General features: G+C 39.0%; 1 protein-coding gene across 1 annotated transcript in view; it reads right to left on the reverse strand.

The window, feature by feature from the left end:
- Window positions 1–7,021: 7,021 nt before the first annotated feature.
- Window positions 7,022–17,814, reverse strand: part of lrriq1 (leucine-rich repeats and IQ motif containing 1) — a 58,045-nt gene continuing 47,252 nt past the window's right edge. Inside the window, exons 23-27 of the mRNA XM_088339343.1 lie at window positions 14,577–14,738; window positions 14,397–14,487; window positions 12,465–12,528; window positions 12,172–12,283; window positions 7,022–7,936 (exon numbers count right to left, since the gene is read on the reverse strand). Coding sequence (XP_088195469.1) covers window positions 7,824–7,936; window positions 12,172–12,283; window positions 12,465–12,528; window positions 14,397–14,487; window positions 14,577–14,738 — 542 coding nt within the window. The 3' untranslated portion in view covers window positions 7,022–7,823. The remainder of the gene's footprint in view (window positions 7,937–12,171; window positions 12,284–12,464; window positions 12,529–14,396; window positions 14,488–14,576; window positions 14,739–17,814) is intronic.

Genomic DNA, 17,814 nt, shown 5'->3' on the forward strand with positions numbered 1-17,814 from the left:
AATTTTGAATGTTGTCATTAAAGTATTATTTATTTTATACTGTTAATTGTTTTTACATTATATTGTTTAGACTATTTTCAGTTTGACTTCATGCTCAAACTATTGTGGAAGGTATTCTAGTTGTCATGTTGACTTTGTTATAATTGTTATTTCGTTACATTGCTGCTTTTTGGGTTGACTCTTGTTCTGAAACAGTTTTTTATAGGAATATATATATATATATATATATATTTTTTTTTTTTTTAACTATTAAAGTTTTCATTGTAGTGATTTAATAGATTATAGACAATTTTAAGATGATTATAATCACAACTGTAAACTACCTGAAGGGGGAGTGGTTACTTTAGTTGATGATATTGAGATTTCGATGCAAAAAGCATCAGTGTCGGATACGTATATCGATTTACTTGGATCGGCTCGATAAAAAATATCGCTGTATTGCCAACCTCTACCAGAAATGGCACTAAATTATTTTCTCACGTTTTAATTTTCTAATAATCAATGCCTACATCATCTCAATTCACTACATTGGATCTAATGAAACCTTCTTTAGTCTCCTCAACCAAACATTCAACTAACCATCCATCCATCCATTATCTGCACCGCTTATCCTCAGTAGGGTTGCGGGGATGCTGGAGCCCATCCCAGCTATCTTCAGGCAGTGGGCAGGGGACACCCTGAACTGGTTGCCAGCCAGTCGCAGAGGCACACAGAGACAGACAACTCGCTCGCTCATTCATACCTAGGGATAATTGAGACCGGCCAATCCACCTGACATGCATGTTTTTGGAATGTGGGAGGAAACCGGAGTGCACGGAGGGAACCCAGGCAAGCACGGGGAGAACATGCAAACTCCACACAGGAGGTTCGATCTGATGACCTCAGAACTGTCCCGCACACGCACTTACCACTGCCCCGCCGTGCTGCCAGTTTGGAGTATATGCAAATACAATTTTCATTTAATGGTATAGAACAAGTGAGTAACCTTTTTCCATCCACTGAATTGTATTAAAGACCATAAAGTCTCAGAAAATTATAATATTGTGATAAAGTTAAATATTTTTTCGTAAAGCCCCGTAATTCTGACAGGCCGCATGTGGTCCGCAGGGCGTAGTTTGGCCAACCCTAAATAAATTGCCTTTAGGTAAAGTTTATTAAAACATGTTCTAGTTGTTAGACATTGACTCACCATTACTAAAAGGCCATAATTCCTATTACACTTAATGCTTACGCTTTTATTGTACATTCTGGACTCATTACAAATGAAATTCCCAAGCTTTTTATCATTTTATATTATATCTTGCAACCTATTAGTACCCTTTTACATAATATTATATTTTTAAATAGGATGTTTGTGTTTTTTCCCATAATCCTCAATAATGAAACAATAAGAGACTTGCCATATTTCAGTTAGTTTGTCATGACTCCAGAATGTATGGCATATTTGTTTATAATTGTATTTCGGAAAATGTAGAACTTAATCACAAGATTCTAATTTTCTGAGTTTTTTTATACAATTACAAAATAACTTTAGTTTATAAGCCGAATATAACGGCAAAAATGTTTATTTTTTAAATCAAATGACATCTCGAATAATCTAAAAAAAAAATTGTTTCAACCACTGTAATGTAAAACTGAACATGATTTCAATCAATTCACTAATGAGAATTTTGTCCATGGTTTGAATCTTCCCCAGTCAAAATGATAAAAACAAAAAACTAAAATTATGAATCATTATTTTAAAAAGTAAAAGCAACCTACATCCCTCCAAAATAAAAAACGCAATATTGAGGAAAATCTGCTGAAATCCGACTCACAAACATTAGAAAAAAATAGAAGGTTCCACGGTTTGATAGTAGGTATTCTATCATGAAAAAGAAACTGAAAAAGTGAATATTTAATTTTCAAATTCTATAATTTGAATGTTGAATTCAAAGGTTACCCCCCAAAATAATGGAGTGAAAAATAGCTCTAGATTAAATAAACGATCGATTAGTTGTTGCACCTATGATTTCATTGTATCCACACCACAATTTCATTGTATAATGACTGCATTGTGAAATTTTATGCAATTCTGAAATGAGATATAATTGGATTTTTATGATAAACTGCAATTTGTAAATACAAAGAAATCAGTAATGTTATTTGTTTAAATGCTAATGATATAAAATACAGTTTTTAATCAGGTGGCAAAATTAGTAGGTAAACTGAATACAGTTTACAAGGAAAAAACATATAAAGAACATGAAATTCTGATGATTCCAGTTGTCAAATGTTCAGTGTTGTGATGCCGAGTGTCTCTCTGGGTTCGGGGAAGGCGTGCAGTGCCACTTGAGGAAAAATCCAAATAAACATGGGGTGTGAGGGGCTTTTTGGGACTTCTTAAGTGACTGAAGCCGGGGACCCCTGCTGAGGACTAAAATGTGAAAAGTTCACCGAGCTTACTGTGGATTTTGGTTCCAGGGCTGGTGGCGAAAGATGCTTTTTACAACGGTAAATGTATTATTTATACCACTTCAAGGTGCCACTACCTGCCCTATACCAGCTCAGTAGCCTAGATGGTAAGGCGCCCGCTTTGAGACTGGGAGGTCGGTGGTTCGCGCCCCGGCCGAGTCATTCCTAAGACTTAAAAAGTGGTCGGCGGCGCCCTCTGTTGGCTGCGGCTGCATCGGCTCGCTACAACGGGTCAGGTGCAATCGACATTTCGTTCTGTGTACATTGTTACAGAATGACAATACAAGGAAATTATTATTATTATTATTATTATTATTAAAAAGTCAAAATAATCGTTTTGGGATTTAAAAAAATAACCATTTTAGAACAAAACAATCCATCTGTTTTGTATACAGAGTATCATAAATCTGTTATATTTTTACGTGATAGCAGTGTTGTGCACAGATGGACACTAGTTGGTGTTAGAGCTCTTGCCCATCAACGTTTTGATTGGCGGGCCGCATTGTGTTAAAAAATTGGCAGGGTGTAAAATAAAGTCTATTTGATTATTTGTATTTGCCAATAGTCTTGAATCCAATACCTCACAATATGTGATTATGACATTATGTAGACAGTTTTTGAATACACTTGCAGACATGTTAATTTTCACTTAATATGCGTTTAGATTTGTTTTTAGACACTCTGGATTCAAATCCAAATCATATATTGCGATCCTGGTTTTAGGTTCTAAACCTGATGATATGCAGTGAAAAATTGCTGAATGAAATAGGGCTTTATTGCAATCAATTTGATAAATATCTTCATAAAATAAGTACGACATTAAAAAAATAGCAATAACAGAAAAATGTAGATAGGTATTTAAATGTTGGCCCTGTGCACAGAACATTGTCACGATTGCCCATTGCCCTCACCTGTGCCCGCTCGTTTGGCTCCAGTTGTTGCTCAATACCTGATTGGTTTCCCTCCTATATAAACTTAACGCTTCCATTCACTCCTTGTCAGTCTCCCAGTGATCTTCCGTACATGCAAGGCAAGCACTTTTTGACTCTGGCTCCCGTTAGTCCCTTCCTTTCTTTTTTCTTGCTCGTCCCTGGCTTCCCAATAGTCTCTGTATACCTGACTTGATTCCTCTCTCCGACCACGCTCCGATCTCCCGTCCCGGCTGCCCGACTTGTTTCCGTCCACTCACCCCGCTCCGATCTTCTGTCCCGGTTGCTTAACTCGTTTCCACCTTCCGACCACGCTCTGATCTCTTGAGCTCCCTGCTCCTCCGGCCCAGCGATCGCCGAATTGCTGGCGTTTGCTTTCCCGCGTTTGACTTTTCCGCTTCCACAATAAAGTTTGTTGTGAAACGTTACGCGTTTGGGTCTACCATTTGTTCTGGTTCTGACAAACATATTACTGGATCATGAAAACACTTTTTTGGGAGCGACACACAAAGAGGCACTGGGGACAAGAATTATTCAGAAATTATTATTAGAACTTTATTTACAATTGGGTATTGCATATTATCATCATTGTATTTTTACCATTTTTGTCTGTTTGGCCGGATTAAAAAGCCTGACCGGTTGTGAGTAATAGTTTCTGCCATCTTTTAAATCATTTGCCATTTAGGAAAGTTATTAAAATATTTTCAGATGATTATACTTAAACTCATAGTTACCAAAAGGCCAATGTTACCAGAGGCACTTTCTGTGTTTTCGACAAACGTGTTCAATGTGATCAACATAAAGAGCAGTGTCGTGCACAAATGGACACTAGTTGGTGTTAGAGCTCCTGCATCATTGCGTTCTTATAAAAATCACCCATCCATTATCTGCATTGTCATACAATTGCACTTCTTGTGATAAAAGGAATATACTGAATAATAAGAATGCAGAAAAAAATACAATGGATTTCTAATTAAGTTCATGTACCAAGGAAATAATGTTACATAAAACAGAAATTATTTTTGTAAAATGTATTTAGCTAAAAAATAAAAGGCAATGTTTTTGTAATTAAGTTAATTTAAGGAAAAATATATTACTTCATCCATCCATCCATTATCTGCTCTGCTTATCCCCAGTAGGGTCGCGGGGGTGCTGGAGCCCGTCCTAGCTATCTTCGGTCAGTGGGCAGGGGGACACCCTGAACTGGTTTCCAGCCAGTCGCAGGGCACACAGAGACAGACAACTAGCTCCCTCATTCCCACCTAGGGACAATTTGGACCGGGCAATTAACCCGACATGCATGTTCTTGGAATGTGGGGGAAACCCGCACAGGGAGAACATGCAAACTCCACACAGGTAGGCCGCAATAACCGGACTTGAACCCTTGAACCTCTGCACCGTGGGGCTGCGCGCTGACCACCCATGATACTATGAAACACTCTTAGTGTTTTTGACAAAGGATACGTTTAAAAGTATTTGTATAAATGCTATGCAGTCTTGGACTTGTGTTCAACATAAAGTAAGCCAAAGGTCAAGAAATACCTTACGCTAGCTCTTCCACCAAAGTGGAGTCAGGACACCGCTCGGCTAACATTCTTTTTTAAATTCAATTTGTAGAAAAACATCCTGCAGCTCTTATTAGAGCCAGCAATTAGCTCGGACGTTTTACCCACGCTTTTTGCTAGCGCCACGCTATCCCCTTGACGCGGCTTCGGGTTTCTCCAGCTTTTTTTGGGGGGTCTTGGCATTCCTCGTAGAATTTGGTTTTCTCGGCGACGGAGAAATAAGAAATGCTTCACTTTCATCAGGGAATCTCATTCGCTAGAAGTTCTTTGACTCAGGGTTCGTATACCTCTTTTATGACCGAATTTAAAATCTTAAGGACTTTCAAAGCTAATTATCATTTTTTTCTGGTACCATTAAAAAAAAAATCTTATGTGAATCGATCCATAACCCTGTTTGAGGTCACTGAGAGCTGCCTGTAGGAAAAAGAGCAAGAAAATGTCATGTATCCTAAACCAAATGTTAAACCAGAATATATCATTCAATGAAAGGGAGTTAGAAAATGAAAATGTCATGATTACTGATGTGACTTGGCTGTGCCCGCTCATTTGGCGCCACCCGCCGCGGGCTCTGATTGGCTCCCTGTAACTATTTGAACCCAGTCCTGTCTGTCACCTGCTGTCAGTCCGTCTGCAAACCCCGTTTTTTTCAAGACAAGCCTTTTTTTTCGACCCCTGACTCCCACCTGTCCCGTTTGTCTCCGGCTACGACCTGTTTAGATCCCGACCACGTCTGCTCTCCCGTACAACTTACGACCCGTTTTTGTTCCCGACCCTGTTTTTGCTCTCCTGTCCTGACAACCGACCTGTTTTTCCGTCCCTGACACCGCCATCTCCCGCTACGGAGGATCGACTTCCGTATTCGGATCACGTAGGCGTATCCCTTCCTCTTTCCTCCAATAAAACTTGTGAGAAATGTAACGCAAGTGGGTCCTGTTTCCGTTATAGTCCTGACAGAAACAAAGTATTTGTGCCCCATTTCACTCGTGTTTACTGCGGTTTCTGTTGTCTTAAGTATTCTTGTTGTTTTTGTTACTAACATCACACTATTACATCAAACTGGAGAGAAAATAAAGCATATTCCCTTTAAAGTTTAACTTATGTGCGAACTAAGGCACGTTGGCGTCACTTTTAAGCAGACTTGTTTTTTTTTCGTCTTCATTCAACGTGTGGTTTATCAATTGCCAAGACCATGGCCACAAATTCAAGCACTTTTCCCAACCTTGAAAAAACATGAAAATTCAAGCATTTTTAAGGATTTTAAGCATTAATTTAATGTACCTTAAAGTCCAGTGCAATTTATATATGAAAAAATATTTTATTAAATAATATTTTTGAAGGTTCACCTTATAATCCCTTGTGTCTTATAGTGTGGAAAATACGGTGAATAATAACAAATGAGCAATCAGTCACAAAGAGTGCGTTTTGGTAATTTTTAACAGCATATTTAATTAGCAAACTCAAGCCTGAAATATTTTAAACCAGGGGTCATCGAGCTTTTAGAAACTAAGACAGACTTTTTTGTTAGATTAGCGCTACATGCTACAAATTTGGCATGCATTTATAAAGTAACTCATCGTGTTATTACAGAGGCTCCCATACCTTTTTCCGAGTGCAGGACATTACTGTCGTGCTTCTTTCCGGCAAGTGGTGGCGCTGTGAGAGGTCACCCAGCATCCACCCCGAAGAGGAAATCCGCTTCATCTTCCTAGTTTGTGTGTAAACATTCTACACTGTATCTCCAGTGCACTAAGAACTTTTACATTTTTATTGTTTAATATCTCATACATCCGTTCAATATGGTTGGTGTAAAGTGTAAAGAAGAGGTGAGCCGTTTCTTTTGAAATGAAAGTGGAATAAGAAAGTTTGATGCGGTTAAGAAAATGGTTGGATTGCTTGTTTATGGCCAGTCTCTACCTCGGAGCAGGAGGTTGCCTAACTGTTGAAGCTCATCTTCCAAAAGTAAGTTGAACTCAACTATATTTACTTTATGAAATGTTTATTTTTTAGTACAAAACTATAAAGATTACATATACAAGCCTTAAACATACTTACATAAACCTTGAACATACAAAATTTAGCACTGAAGCAACTTACGAACAAATTCAACTTACGAACGATCGTCCTGAACCTCGTTCGTAAGTAGGGCAGCATCTGTACTATGTTGTTACAATTTTATCACCAGGTTGTATGTAGTAATACATTGACTGCCATTGACTGATATAGATTTTAAACAATTTAATTGTATACACTTTTTTTTCCCAATTTGAGGAAAAAAAAATTACCTATAATGTCGTCGATTACTGTAAACACGTTTTAATGAAAGTATTGCTGAAATATCTATATCATATTAAAGTTGATATCTATATCAGTGGCAGTCAATGTGTTAAAGTAGTGTTAAAAGAGCCTAAAATAGTATCAAATTATGTATTTTCATGTTTATTATAATTCTGTTATACTAATACCAAGTATAAGGACAATGAGTGGTTTACATGTATAAATGATTGGATATTTAAAAATAATTTTGTAAGAACTGATCATGTACTTAAAGACATCGATGGTGTAAATGATTTCTCATGCCAGTTGAGAAGCAATCCTCCTAGAAAATCACAATGAGCTTTCACTGGTAAGCTATCTACAGAACCTGTTTGCCGGCTACTCAGGTGTTCAAAAGAATAACCAGGCTATGAGAATAAGTGCGTCAACTTACCACCAGCTTTGCACCCTCAAATCTAGCTTTGTCTAAGCTTCGGAAGCTTTCGTTTCTGTCGTCTATTCCGAAGTGTGTTTTGCTAAAATAGTTTGTTTAGCTAGCCTAACACAAAGTGAGCGCCTGGCAGATGTTTGGACCTTTGAATGGTTCCTTTTTAATGATGCATCAGCGTTTTCCTTTCTGTCTCTTCTTCCCTCCACCCCAGCCGTCGCTACGCCGCACTGGCTCATCCCGAAAAGACATGCGCTCCTTCTTCCATGTGCCAGGAACGTCTTGTTCTGGTAGGGAAAAACAAACATACAACAAGAAAGGCATCATTCTTGGATTGTTACCCATGGTCAGTGTTGGCAGTAACGCGTTACATAACACTGCGTTCCGAGTACGCAATTATAAGTGATGTCAGTACAGACGCTGCCCTACTTACGAACAAGAGGTTCCGGACGATCGTTCGAAAGTTGAATTTGTTCGTAGGTTGCTTCAGTGCTATATATTTATGGTTTGTTTAAGTAACCTGTATTGTTTCGTGCTAAAAAATAAACATTTCATAAAATAATATGCTCTATAAAGATTAATAAAGTGACGTTTAACTTACATTTGGAAGATGAGCTTCAAGAGGTCCTCTTCCATGATAAAAAGTGGCCGGAAAAAAGCGTTCCGACCATTTTCTCAACCGCATCAAGCTTTCTTATTCCACTTTCATTTCAAATGAAAAGGCTCGCCTCTTCTTTACACTTTACACCAACCATATTGAATGGATGCACGAGATATTAAACAATAAAAATGTCAAAGTTTTCAGCGCGCTGAAGATAGTGTAGGCATAGAATGCGAGGTGCGCATGAATGATGTCAGTAGAGCGACGAATGTCGCGAGAGTGTCGGGGAGCGTGAGTTTAGTTTTGGAGAGAGTTCGGTGTGTTTACAATAAACAGGTGCTTAAGATTGTCGCTCTCCAAAGAGTCCGTAAGTGTTTTTGAGTATTTTTTTTCACAAACGAAGAGCAATCCATTTCCCACACAAAACGACACGCTACATTGGTGGCAGCGGTGGGATTACGAGCAGGTGAAGGAGAGAGGCTTACACACGGACTAGGAAGAGGAGGAGGATTTTTTTTACTTCCGGGTGGCTGCTGGGTAACCTCTTCCAGCGCCACCACACGCTGACAACGGTGGGAAAAAAAAAACGTCGAGACAAAAGGCCGGCCGGCCGACTTAATGATTGACATTTTAAGCCCAAACCTGGGCTCAAGATCTCACCTCCAGCAATAAACTAGAAGCTGTAACTAATTACTTTTATCAGTACAATACTATAATGAAAAAGCCAATATCCTACTGGCTGAACTCCCACAATGCTTTCTCCCTTCTACACTCAGTTCATAGTCTTGTATGGTTCGTAAAGACTTAAATAGTTGGTAGTGGATTACTGTATTTATTAGCTATGGATCCCAAGATGCTAACGTAAGAAGCACGAATATGACGACCGTGGAAAGGAAACCTGACATAATAAAGAAATATGAAAAATTCTACCCTTCCTAAGAAATAAGGAGCTGGCTAAAGAAAATATATCCATGGGGCATTAGAAGTCCTCGAAAGAGGAAGTTTTTAAATCAGTTTTATTTAAATTCCATGTAACCTTTTACCCCCTTCTGCATCCACCCTGTACTCCATTCTACCATCTCGAGCGACGTCACACAAAAGGTAAACAAAATATTTTTTTCCCTTCATCATGTATATTTGATCATGTGCTTATTTATTTATATGCACGTATACTGCACAAAATAGTACTTACTATATAGTAGTTTTCTATTTTAAAGTTTTTATCTGTGATACAGAAATAATGTTTAATGTTTGAGGTTTACTGAATTGTGTTTTTTTCTATTCAAAGGGAAATTTTGATATGTTACATTCATACGTAGGCAGCACGGCGGCGCAGTGGTTAGCGCGTGTGCGGCACAGTTCTAAGGTCTTGGGAACCTCCTGAGTGGGTTCAAATCCAGCTACCGGACTTCCTGTGCGGAGTTTGTATGTTCTCCCCGTGCTTGCGTGGGTTTCTTCCGGGCACTCCGGTTTCCTCCCACATTCCAAAGACATGCATTTCAGGTGGATTGACCGGTCCAAATTGTCCCTAGGTGTGCATGAGCGAGCAAGTTGTCTGTCCCTGTGTGCCCTGCGATTGGCTGGCAACCAGTTCAGGGTGTCCCCTGCCCACTGCCCGATGATTGCTGGGATGGGCTCCAGCACCCCCGCGACCCTACTGAGGACAAGCGGTGCAGCTAATGAGATGAGATGAGACATTCATACGTGGTATGAGGTATGCTTCTTAAGTTATGCAACTTAAAGTAACAATAATTCTTTTAAAATAATGTTGTTATTTTAGTCGGAAAAAATAGGTTGTAAATTTGGTTAGTTAAAAATAGCTGTTTAGCCAGTCACAGCAGTTTATAAGTTGGTAACATTAGCTAATGAATATAGGTTTCCATACCCCACTTAACGTCATTTCGCTTTGCAGTCCCCACCTCAAAACGGATTATTGGTGTATCCCGTGGGTCAACTGTACATTTTACAAACATGATAACATTTCAGTGCAAACAAGAGAGGTCTGTGTTGTCCTTCGTTGTCCCAAACTCGGCGGTGTTTTGGGGACAAGGCACTCTTCTTCCTCGGGGCTGACGCACCTCGTGGTAATCATTTCGAAATCATTATCAGAATCCAATTAAGTCTCATTAAAGGGTCGGTGGAGGGGTTGGGGGACAGGACAGGACAAAACAGGACAGGCCTCCCTTTCACATAGCCTCCCTGAGACGCTTTCATGTGCTCATCTGCCCTCACTGGCATCTTTGTCAGGCCACTCACACAAGACCTAGTCCTCCTCCACCTTTTCTTCTTGGTTTTTTTTTTTCTTTCTCTAGGTTAAAGGAGGAATACCGTGTCCCGAGACTGACCTTCTGGGCCATTTCTAGTACCCCTGTTCGAACCAGTCATCTGGTAGTTCAATCGGCCGTTTTTTATGACATATTCAGGGATATTTCTCTAGACTTACATATGATGCGGAGGGGGTAAGCCAGTGTATGCTGTCGGGTCTCTGCTGTAGAAGGGTTGCATGGCACAGCAACTCACCCTTTGCGGTGGTGTAGGCTTAATTTTCGGTGTCAGGTAGGGAAGGTGTTCTTGACTCTAGCCACTTGCCACTAGGGGGATTTGGCTTCAATATATAGATAGTTTTAGGGATATTTCTCTAAAAAAACAGTAGGAAATGTGTAAAATGTCTTTGGCTGAGCTTTATAAAACAACAGTGACATTTGTCTACCGTATTTTACGGACTATTAGTCACTCCAGAGTATAGATCGCACCAGCCCAAAAATGCATGATTAAGAAGGAAAAAACATATATAAGTTGCAGCGGGGGTAGAAGTCACATTTTGGGGGGAAATCTATTTGATAAAATCCAACACTAAAAACATACATGTCAACTTGATAGGTGATTTAGAGTAAAAATAAAATGGAATACAACAGGCTGAATGAGTGTGCGGGATACTAATATTACATGATCGACATGCCTAGTAATGGCAGTAATGACAGAACATATAAGGAGTTATTCAGTTAACTCTAGCATAAAGAACATGCTTACCAAACTATCAACTTCACTCCAAATCACTCAATCCAATGAAATCTTAATCCTCGGTGTCACTTTTACCGGTAGACAATTCCCCTAACTCAGTAGGTAGATGATGCGCTGCTACCTCCTTTTGCTCCTACGTTGCTTACGTCAGATTCAAGGTCTCTTTTGTTCTGGCAAACTCCAACGTACTTTTCTGCTGCTCGATTACCGTTTTTAGTTGCATATTTCACTATTTGCAGCTTGTAATCTGCAGAATCAGATTTTTTTTCTGTGCCATTTTTGTTCAGCTCTTCTAAGTTGTTTTCATAAATATTGGTCGGTGTTGTGCCAAAAAAATGTTCCCTGCACAAAAGGGCAAGGTTTAAATTATCATCACAGGCCTAGAACACCCTCTTGTGGTTTGGTGTGAAAACATGTGAAATGATATACTGGTAAAAAAAATATGTAAATCTCAACGATATAATAATGATAATTATTTTTAATAATTTCACATATAAGTCTCACTGGAGTACAAGTCGCACCCCCGGCAGAACTATGAAAACATCTGTGTTTCATCCATCCTTTCATTTTCTGTGCCGCTTATCTTCGCTAGGGTTGCGGGGGTGCTGGAGCCCGTCCCAGCTATCTTTTGATAGTGGGCACCCCGAACTGGTTGCCAGCCAGTCGCAGGGCAGACAGAGACAGACAACTCTCACCTAGGGACAATTTGGACCGGCCAATCAACCGGTCACGCATGTTTTTTGGAATGTGGGAGGACTGCCCGGAGTAAAACCCACACAGGCACGGGGAGAACATGCAAACCCTGCATAGGGAGGCTGGAACTGAACCCTGAACCTCAACACCGTCGGGCTGCGATTTAACCACAGTCCAGAAAATCCAGTACATCATGAAATGACTCACTTGACTGAGGTGAAAGTCCAGGAGTGTTTTTGTTCTCTGGAAACTCTTGCGCAGGTAAATTGTTGAAAGACCAAACTCCAGAGATGTGGCGTTCCAGACGTTCTGCTTCTGGCTAATGAATAGATTGAAAAGTCTTAATGGTCATTAATTATTGATAATGTACGTTGTTTTCACCAAGATTGGATTTGGCATTCCCAGATAAACATGTAATAAGAACCTGAAGTAAAAATTATTATTATTAGTAGTAGTAAGATAAACATTGCATGGATTTAAAAGTGACATGCCTCACTTACTAAAGATCGTCGATGTCGTACACTGCTTAGTGGGTCGGCAGAGATGTCCGGTAAGAAATGTTTGCTGAAGATGACAAATTTGAAAATTATGTATCACATTACTGCACATTGTCATGTGAAAAAAGCCCCAAAATTTAAGTTTGTTTATAATCTAAAAGATCCTTTAATGGTTTATTAGATGCATTTCTAAAGAGTTTTCTAAATCAATCAATATTAAATGGATTGTTACATTACTGTAAAAAAACAGGATACTTGAAATGATTACTTTGGTGATAATTGTGTTCTTTTATCATCCTAAAAAAACGAATTTGGGAGATACATTTTTTACACAGGGGCAGCACGGCGGCGCAGTGGTTAGCGCTTGTGCAGCACAGTTCATGTCATGGGAACCTGTCGTGGGTTCAAATCCCACGTTCCAAAAACATGCATGTCAGGTGAATTGGCCGGTCCAAATTGTCCCTAGGTGTGAATGAGCGAATGAGTTGTCTGTCCCTGTGTGCCCTGCGATTGGTTGGCAACCAGTTCAGGGTGTCCCCTGCCCACTGCCTGGAGATGCGACTCTAATGAGGATAAGCGGTACGGCTGATGAGATGAGATTTTTTCCACATAACAATGAAATGCTATATTAGTTTAGCAAATTAAAAAAGCAGCATCTGTTATTGCGAGCTTAACATCCGAAATCACATTTTAAAATCCTAATAGAAAAGTTTATCAATAAGAAAATAAAAATATATGTATTTTCTTTATAGTACAACAGTCAGGCAGACGAGGTCGAACTGAGTACAATGTTAAAGACGTTAAACAATTCGAGGGTAAGTCTTCTAAATGTTACATTTTGTGAAACATTTGGAGGATTTCACCCATATACACTCAAAATTAATTAGGGGTATACAGACATTTAGGTCACAGGTTCGTTTATTTAGTTTGTGTATTTGTTATGCAATAATTTGGGGGTATTTCAATGGCTGACTGTTTTGCAAATATATGCGCGGCGAATATTTAATGCTAATCTGCGGCTATTTAATACAGTACAGTAAATTATAGTACATAAATCAGAACATTTTTCACCATTACTGTAACATAATCCGACTATAAAGAGGAGGCAACATGAGTAGGTTTTTAAGCCCAGAAGAAAAAATGGTTGTAAAATATTATCAATGTAGCAATGCAATTTTAGATAAATGATTCAAAACGCCTAGTTCCAATAAGTACAACGTAGTTATAACACGATAGTAACACTATGATTTGTTTTTTTTGATGCATATTCAACTAGTAGCCCAATGCACTAATCCATAACGAGAAAAAAACCTCTCAGCTTTAAAAGGGTTAGGGACACTAGCTATAAAAAGAAAAGAACAACAAGTAGTCATGCCATATACTTTATTCTTGATTCCGTAGTGCAGTGGTTAACACGTTTTCCTGACAAGCGGTTCGAGATGCGGTGGAAACCGATATTAGCCTGGAGAGGGATGGGCGCCACCAAGCTGTATCTGCCCAAACACACCACAGGAAATGGTGCCTCTACTACCCTAGTGGTTAAGGGATCCAACCAACCAACCAACTAATAAGATTGCAGGGGATGACAGAATAATTTAGCATTAGTATGGTCCTAAATTTCCCACTCAATTTGATAGAAGATTTTTCAATATTCACACAACTGATATTAAAAGAGTTAAAAAATACTGGATCTTTTCTGCTGGTGAGGTCTTCCCCCAAATTATCGTTGCATTCATTTTCTTTTTTGGGGGGCGGGCCCCTGTTATATCTGTCTTTCATTATCACTTTACATTTCATAATTTTATCCCGTGCAACTGTTCAAATGAAATCACGTACAAAGCTTTTTTCTGTCATATGGTGGCCTCCAGAACCTTTTGCAATTACTCAACTAAAATCAAGGCAAAATGGTCTTGGTGTCAAACTGATACACCTTACCTCTCTGAGTCCTTCAAAGTGTTCTGGTTTTGGAGCCATTCCCGAGTCCTGTCCCATCTTGCAAGACCCGGGCCCGGTTCCACCTGCTGAACTGTGTGAGCGCAAGACAAGAATCAATAAATGTCACAGGTGACAATCGAGACGGTGCGCAATACAATCAGAAGGCACGTTGGACCGTACGAAGAACTCTTGTCAACTGTGGGCAGACGGAAACTTCAGTGGTATGGTCATCAGGACTAGCCAAGACCATTCTCCAGGGCACAGTCCAAGGTGGCAGGAGGAGAGGAAGACCGAAGAAGAACCGGGCCCTCAACATTATGGAATGGACTGGTGCCAACTTTGCTACGACCCAAAAACAGGCGAGGGACCGTCAACAGTGGAGAAGGCTGTTCAGAGTTGCGTCTTTATTGGTGCCCCGACGATCCATGTGGCTAAAGGATCCGTGAACCGTGAGTTCAACAAAAACTCATCCCATCTCAAAAGATTAGCATATCATGAAAATCTATACGAGTAGCCTGTAAGCTATAATTAGCAGTAAAAAAAAAAAGCAGTGCAATATTTTATTCGATTTAGAATGAATCCAGGATATGCCTTTTTTCGTTTTTTGACTGTACAACAGAACATTTTCTGAGACAGTCCTCCATATGTTCTTAAATTTTTATCTTGTTCGTATTGCAGGCTTATTAAAATATAAAACAGAAAGCATGATAACAAAAGAAAAAATACATCTCCGAAAGGTGCTTGATTCCTAATAAAAAGAGCTCCGCTGTTAAAAGTTACAACAGGTCTGGAAAGCAAAAATCTTGTGTGGCCAAAGCCGCTGGTGTGTTTACTTTCACTTTAAAGAGCTTTGTGTGTTTGTTATCAAAGATTCCCAGCTGCCGAAAGACGCGTGGCCGTTGGTTGCGGTTCTGCAGTCGGACAGCTTTCTGGAGCGAGGTCTGATTTACGAGGCGTGTTGAAATCCCATAATGAAGCCGTAATTCAGAGTAAACATTTGCGTTTTGCTGACAGTAGGGGCGGCAGTAGACGGGTGTGGGCTAATAATGGATTCTGACGGTCCGTCACTGGAACTAATGAAGCCTTTATTGCTCACTTTCGACGTGGGGAAAGTGCGGCCGCTTTTCACGGGTTAATTGACGAAGACCACTAAAAGTGTCAAGTGATGGATGGGACCCCCCTCGGGGCCCCAAAAATGGATGCTCGCGCTTCCCATTCCGATGAGGCCTTCGGGAGTCGCTTTCTGCTACGATGAATTAAGGTTTAATTAAATACAATGTGTGCATTTTCCACGGTTAACATGATTAAAATGATGTCATGTCAATTTGGTTCATGAACGTGGATGGCAACTAGCGTTTAACTAGTTTTATGGTTGATTAAAGAGAACCCTTGACATTTAGGGTTGGGGAGTTGAAACAGGAGGTTAGTGTTAGGATCATGGTAAAGATAGAAGGCTAGAGTTCCAGAGGATTATGATTAAGGGATTAAGGCTTTGAGTCAAGGAGTTCAAGTTAAGGGATTTTAGTTAGATTTAAAGTACCATATAACTGTATATTCAGGATTTAGGAATAGGTTAGGCTCTTTGAGTTAAGGAGTCAGAATTAAACATTAGAGATCAACATTATGTGAAAATATAAGGTTTTCAATGTGATTTAGAGTTAGGCTCTACTGATTTAGTTTTCCAGGTTTTTTGTGTTTCTCTGTTGAATGATAACATTACCAGGGTTACGGTTATAATGTGGGTATTGACACAAGAAACTCAAAGTTTAATTCAATAAAAATGTATTAAAAAACATTACAAATGAAATAGGAAGTACTATAATTGATTTCATGTAAAAAAAGTCGTATCTCTCCAAAATTCATTTTATAAGATGGATGAAAAACATTATTCCACTGTTGTATTTGAAGTAAAATAAAAGGATTGGCATCGGTTGAGAGAACACGACTTAAAAATTAGAATCACAATTCAGGGATCGAGTTTATAGTGTGAAATTTAGGAGTTGAAATGTGGGGGCCTTGATTACAAGGGTTATGTAGGAGTTACTCTGTCGAAGGATTCAGTTATCAGGATTACAATTATGGCAACGGTCACAAAACACCACTAGATTAATTTATTAAAAGATTCACATTAAACATGTTTTAAAGAGAAATTGGATCAATAATTCTGGGTGAAAAACATATCTTATCGAAGAAGGATGAAAAAAAACTATTATACCGTAAAATGATTTTCTTAGAAAAACAAATTTTATGATAGCAAAGAGCAAGATTTAGAAAATAATTAATCTTTGAATTACTTTTTAATAAACCATTGAGGGCCGATTTAGGTAATGAACAAAAAACAAATTTCTGAGATAGTCTCGATACGAATGATAAACGTTTTGATGATCATCAAATAAGTTTGCGTCCACATTTTTTTTAAGTGCCACAAAACTAGCATTCATCTACACTGAAAGCAGAATTTGTCTTCTATGTAGAAAACTACATCATTTTTTTGTATACTAAAGACTATCTTTTGAATTTTAGCTGCCTTGTAACATAGGCTACAAAATTTGACTTGTAGTTTAATTCAGGTATGTGTTTTTGTCTACCTAATTATTAAGTGAACAAACAAATTTTTTTCAGAGAACAATGGTTTTCACATGACAGCGATGATATATTAAAATGTTAAAGAAAAGTTTTACATTGAAAAATCATAAAAACACAGAAAAAACAGTGTGTCCTTTCGATTCACCCTAACATCCATACATAGATTCAAAACTGTGTTTTTAGTCAAATAAATTCAATCTCCAAACATGACATGGTTTTTAAAATATATTCTATAAAAACAATAATCAAGTCAATCAAATCACAAAATGTTGTTACAGGTTGAATGTTTGCATTAAAGCTGACAAAAACAATATCACTTGCGGCCAATTTTGCTCAGCAAAGTGCTCTTTGCTTATTAAAGAACTTGAAAAAGCGGAAAACAACATTCAGCGAGGCAGTAGAATTGAGACGATCCTTCTCACCCCACGCAAATCTTAAACCCCCCAGAGAGACCCTTCAGTACTCCTGCAGGATATCAGGCAACCCCCCAGCCCTCTCCGTAGGATTCACGCCTGTTAAGAGAGGCTCTTAAGCACATTAAGCCGGCGCTTCTCTGCGCCGAGGAGAAGACCGAATATCAGAAGGTCGGGCGGAGGAACAGACATTTAGCCTGGGGGAATCTAGAAATGACAAGCTTCTTCCCCATCTGTCTCAAACTCTTCTTGAGTCGGTCGGATAAACTATAAATGCCTTTTCAAAGATGATCATAATACCGCATTGTCCCCCCAATTGTTTATGATCCCGTAAAGCGGATTTCCAGTGCAACTAGTTGTTTATTTACACAACTACACATTTAAACAAAGACAGTCTTTAGGTTATGTAAAAATGGGAC

This window comes from Urocampus carinirostris, chromosome 7 (assembly GCF_059441175.1).
Source record: "Urocampus carinirostris isolate Australia breed hairy pipefish chromosome 7, RoL_Ucar_1.0, whole genome shotgun sequence".
Taxonomy (NCBI): domain Eukaryota; kingdom Metazoa; phylum Chordata; class Actinopteri; order Syngnathiformes; family Syngnathidae; genus Urocampus; species Urocampus carinirostris.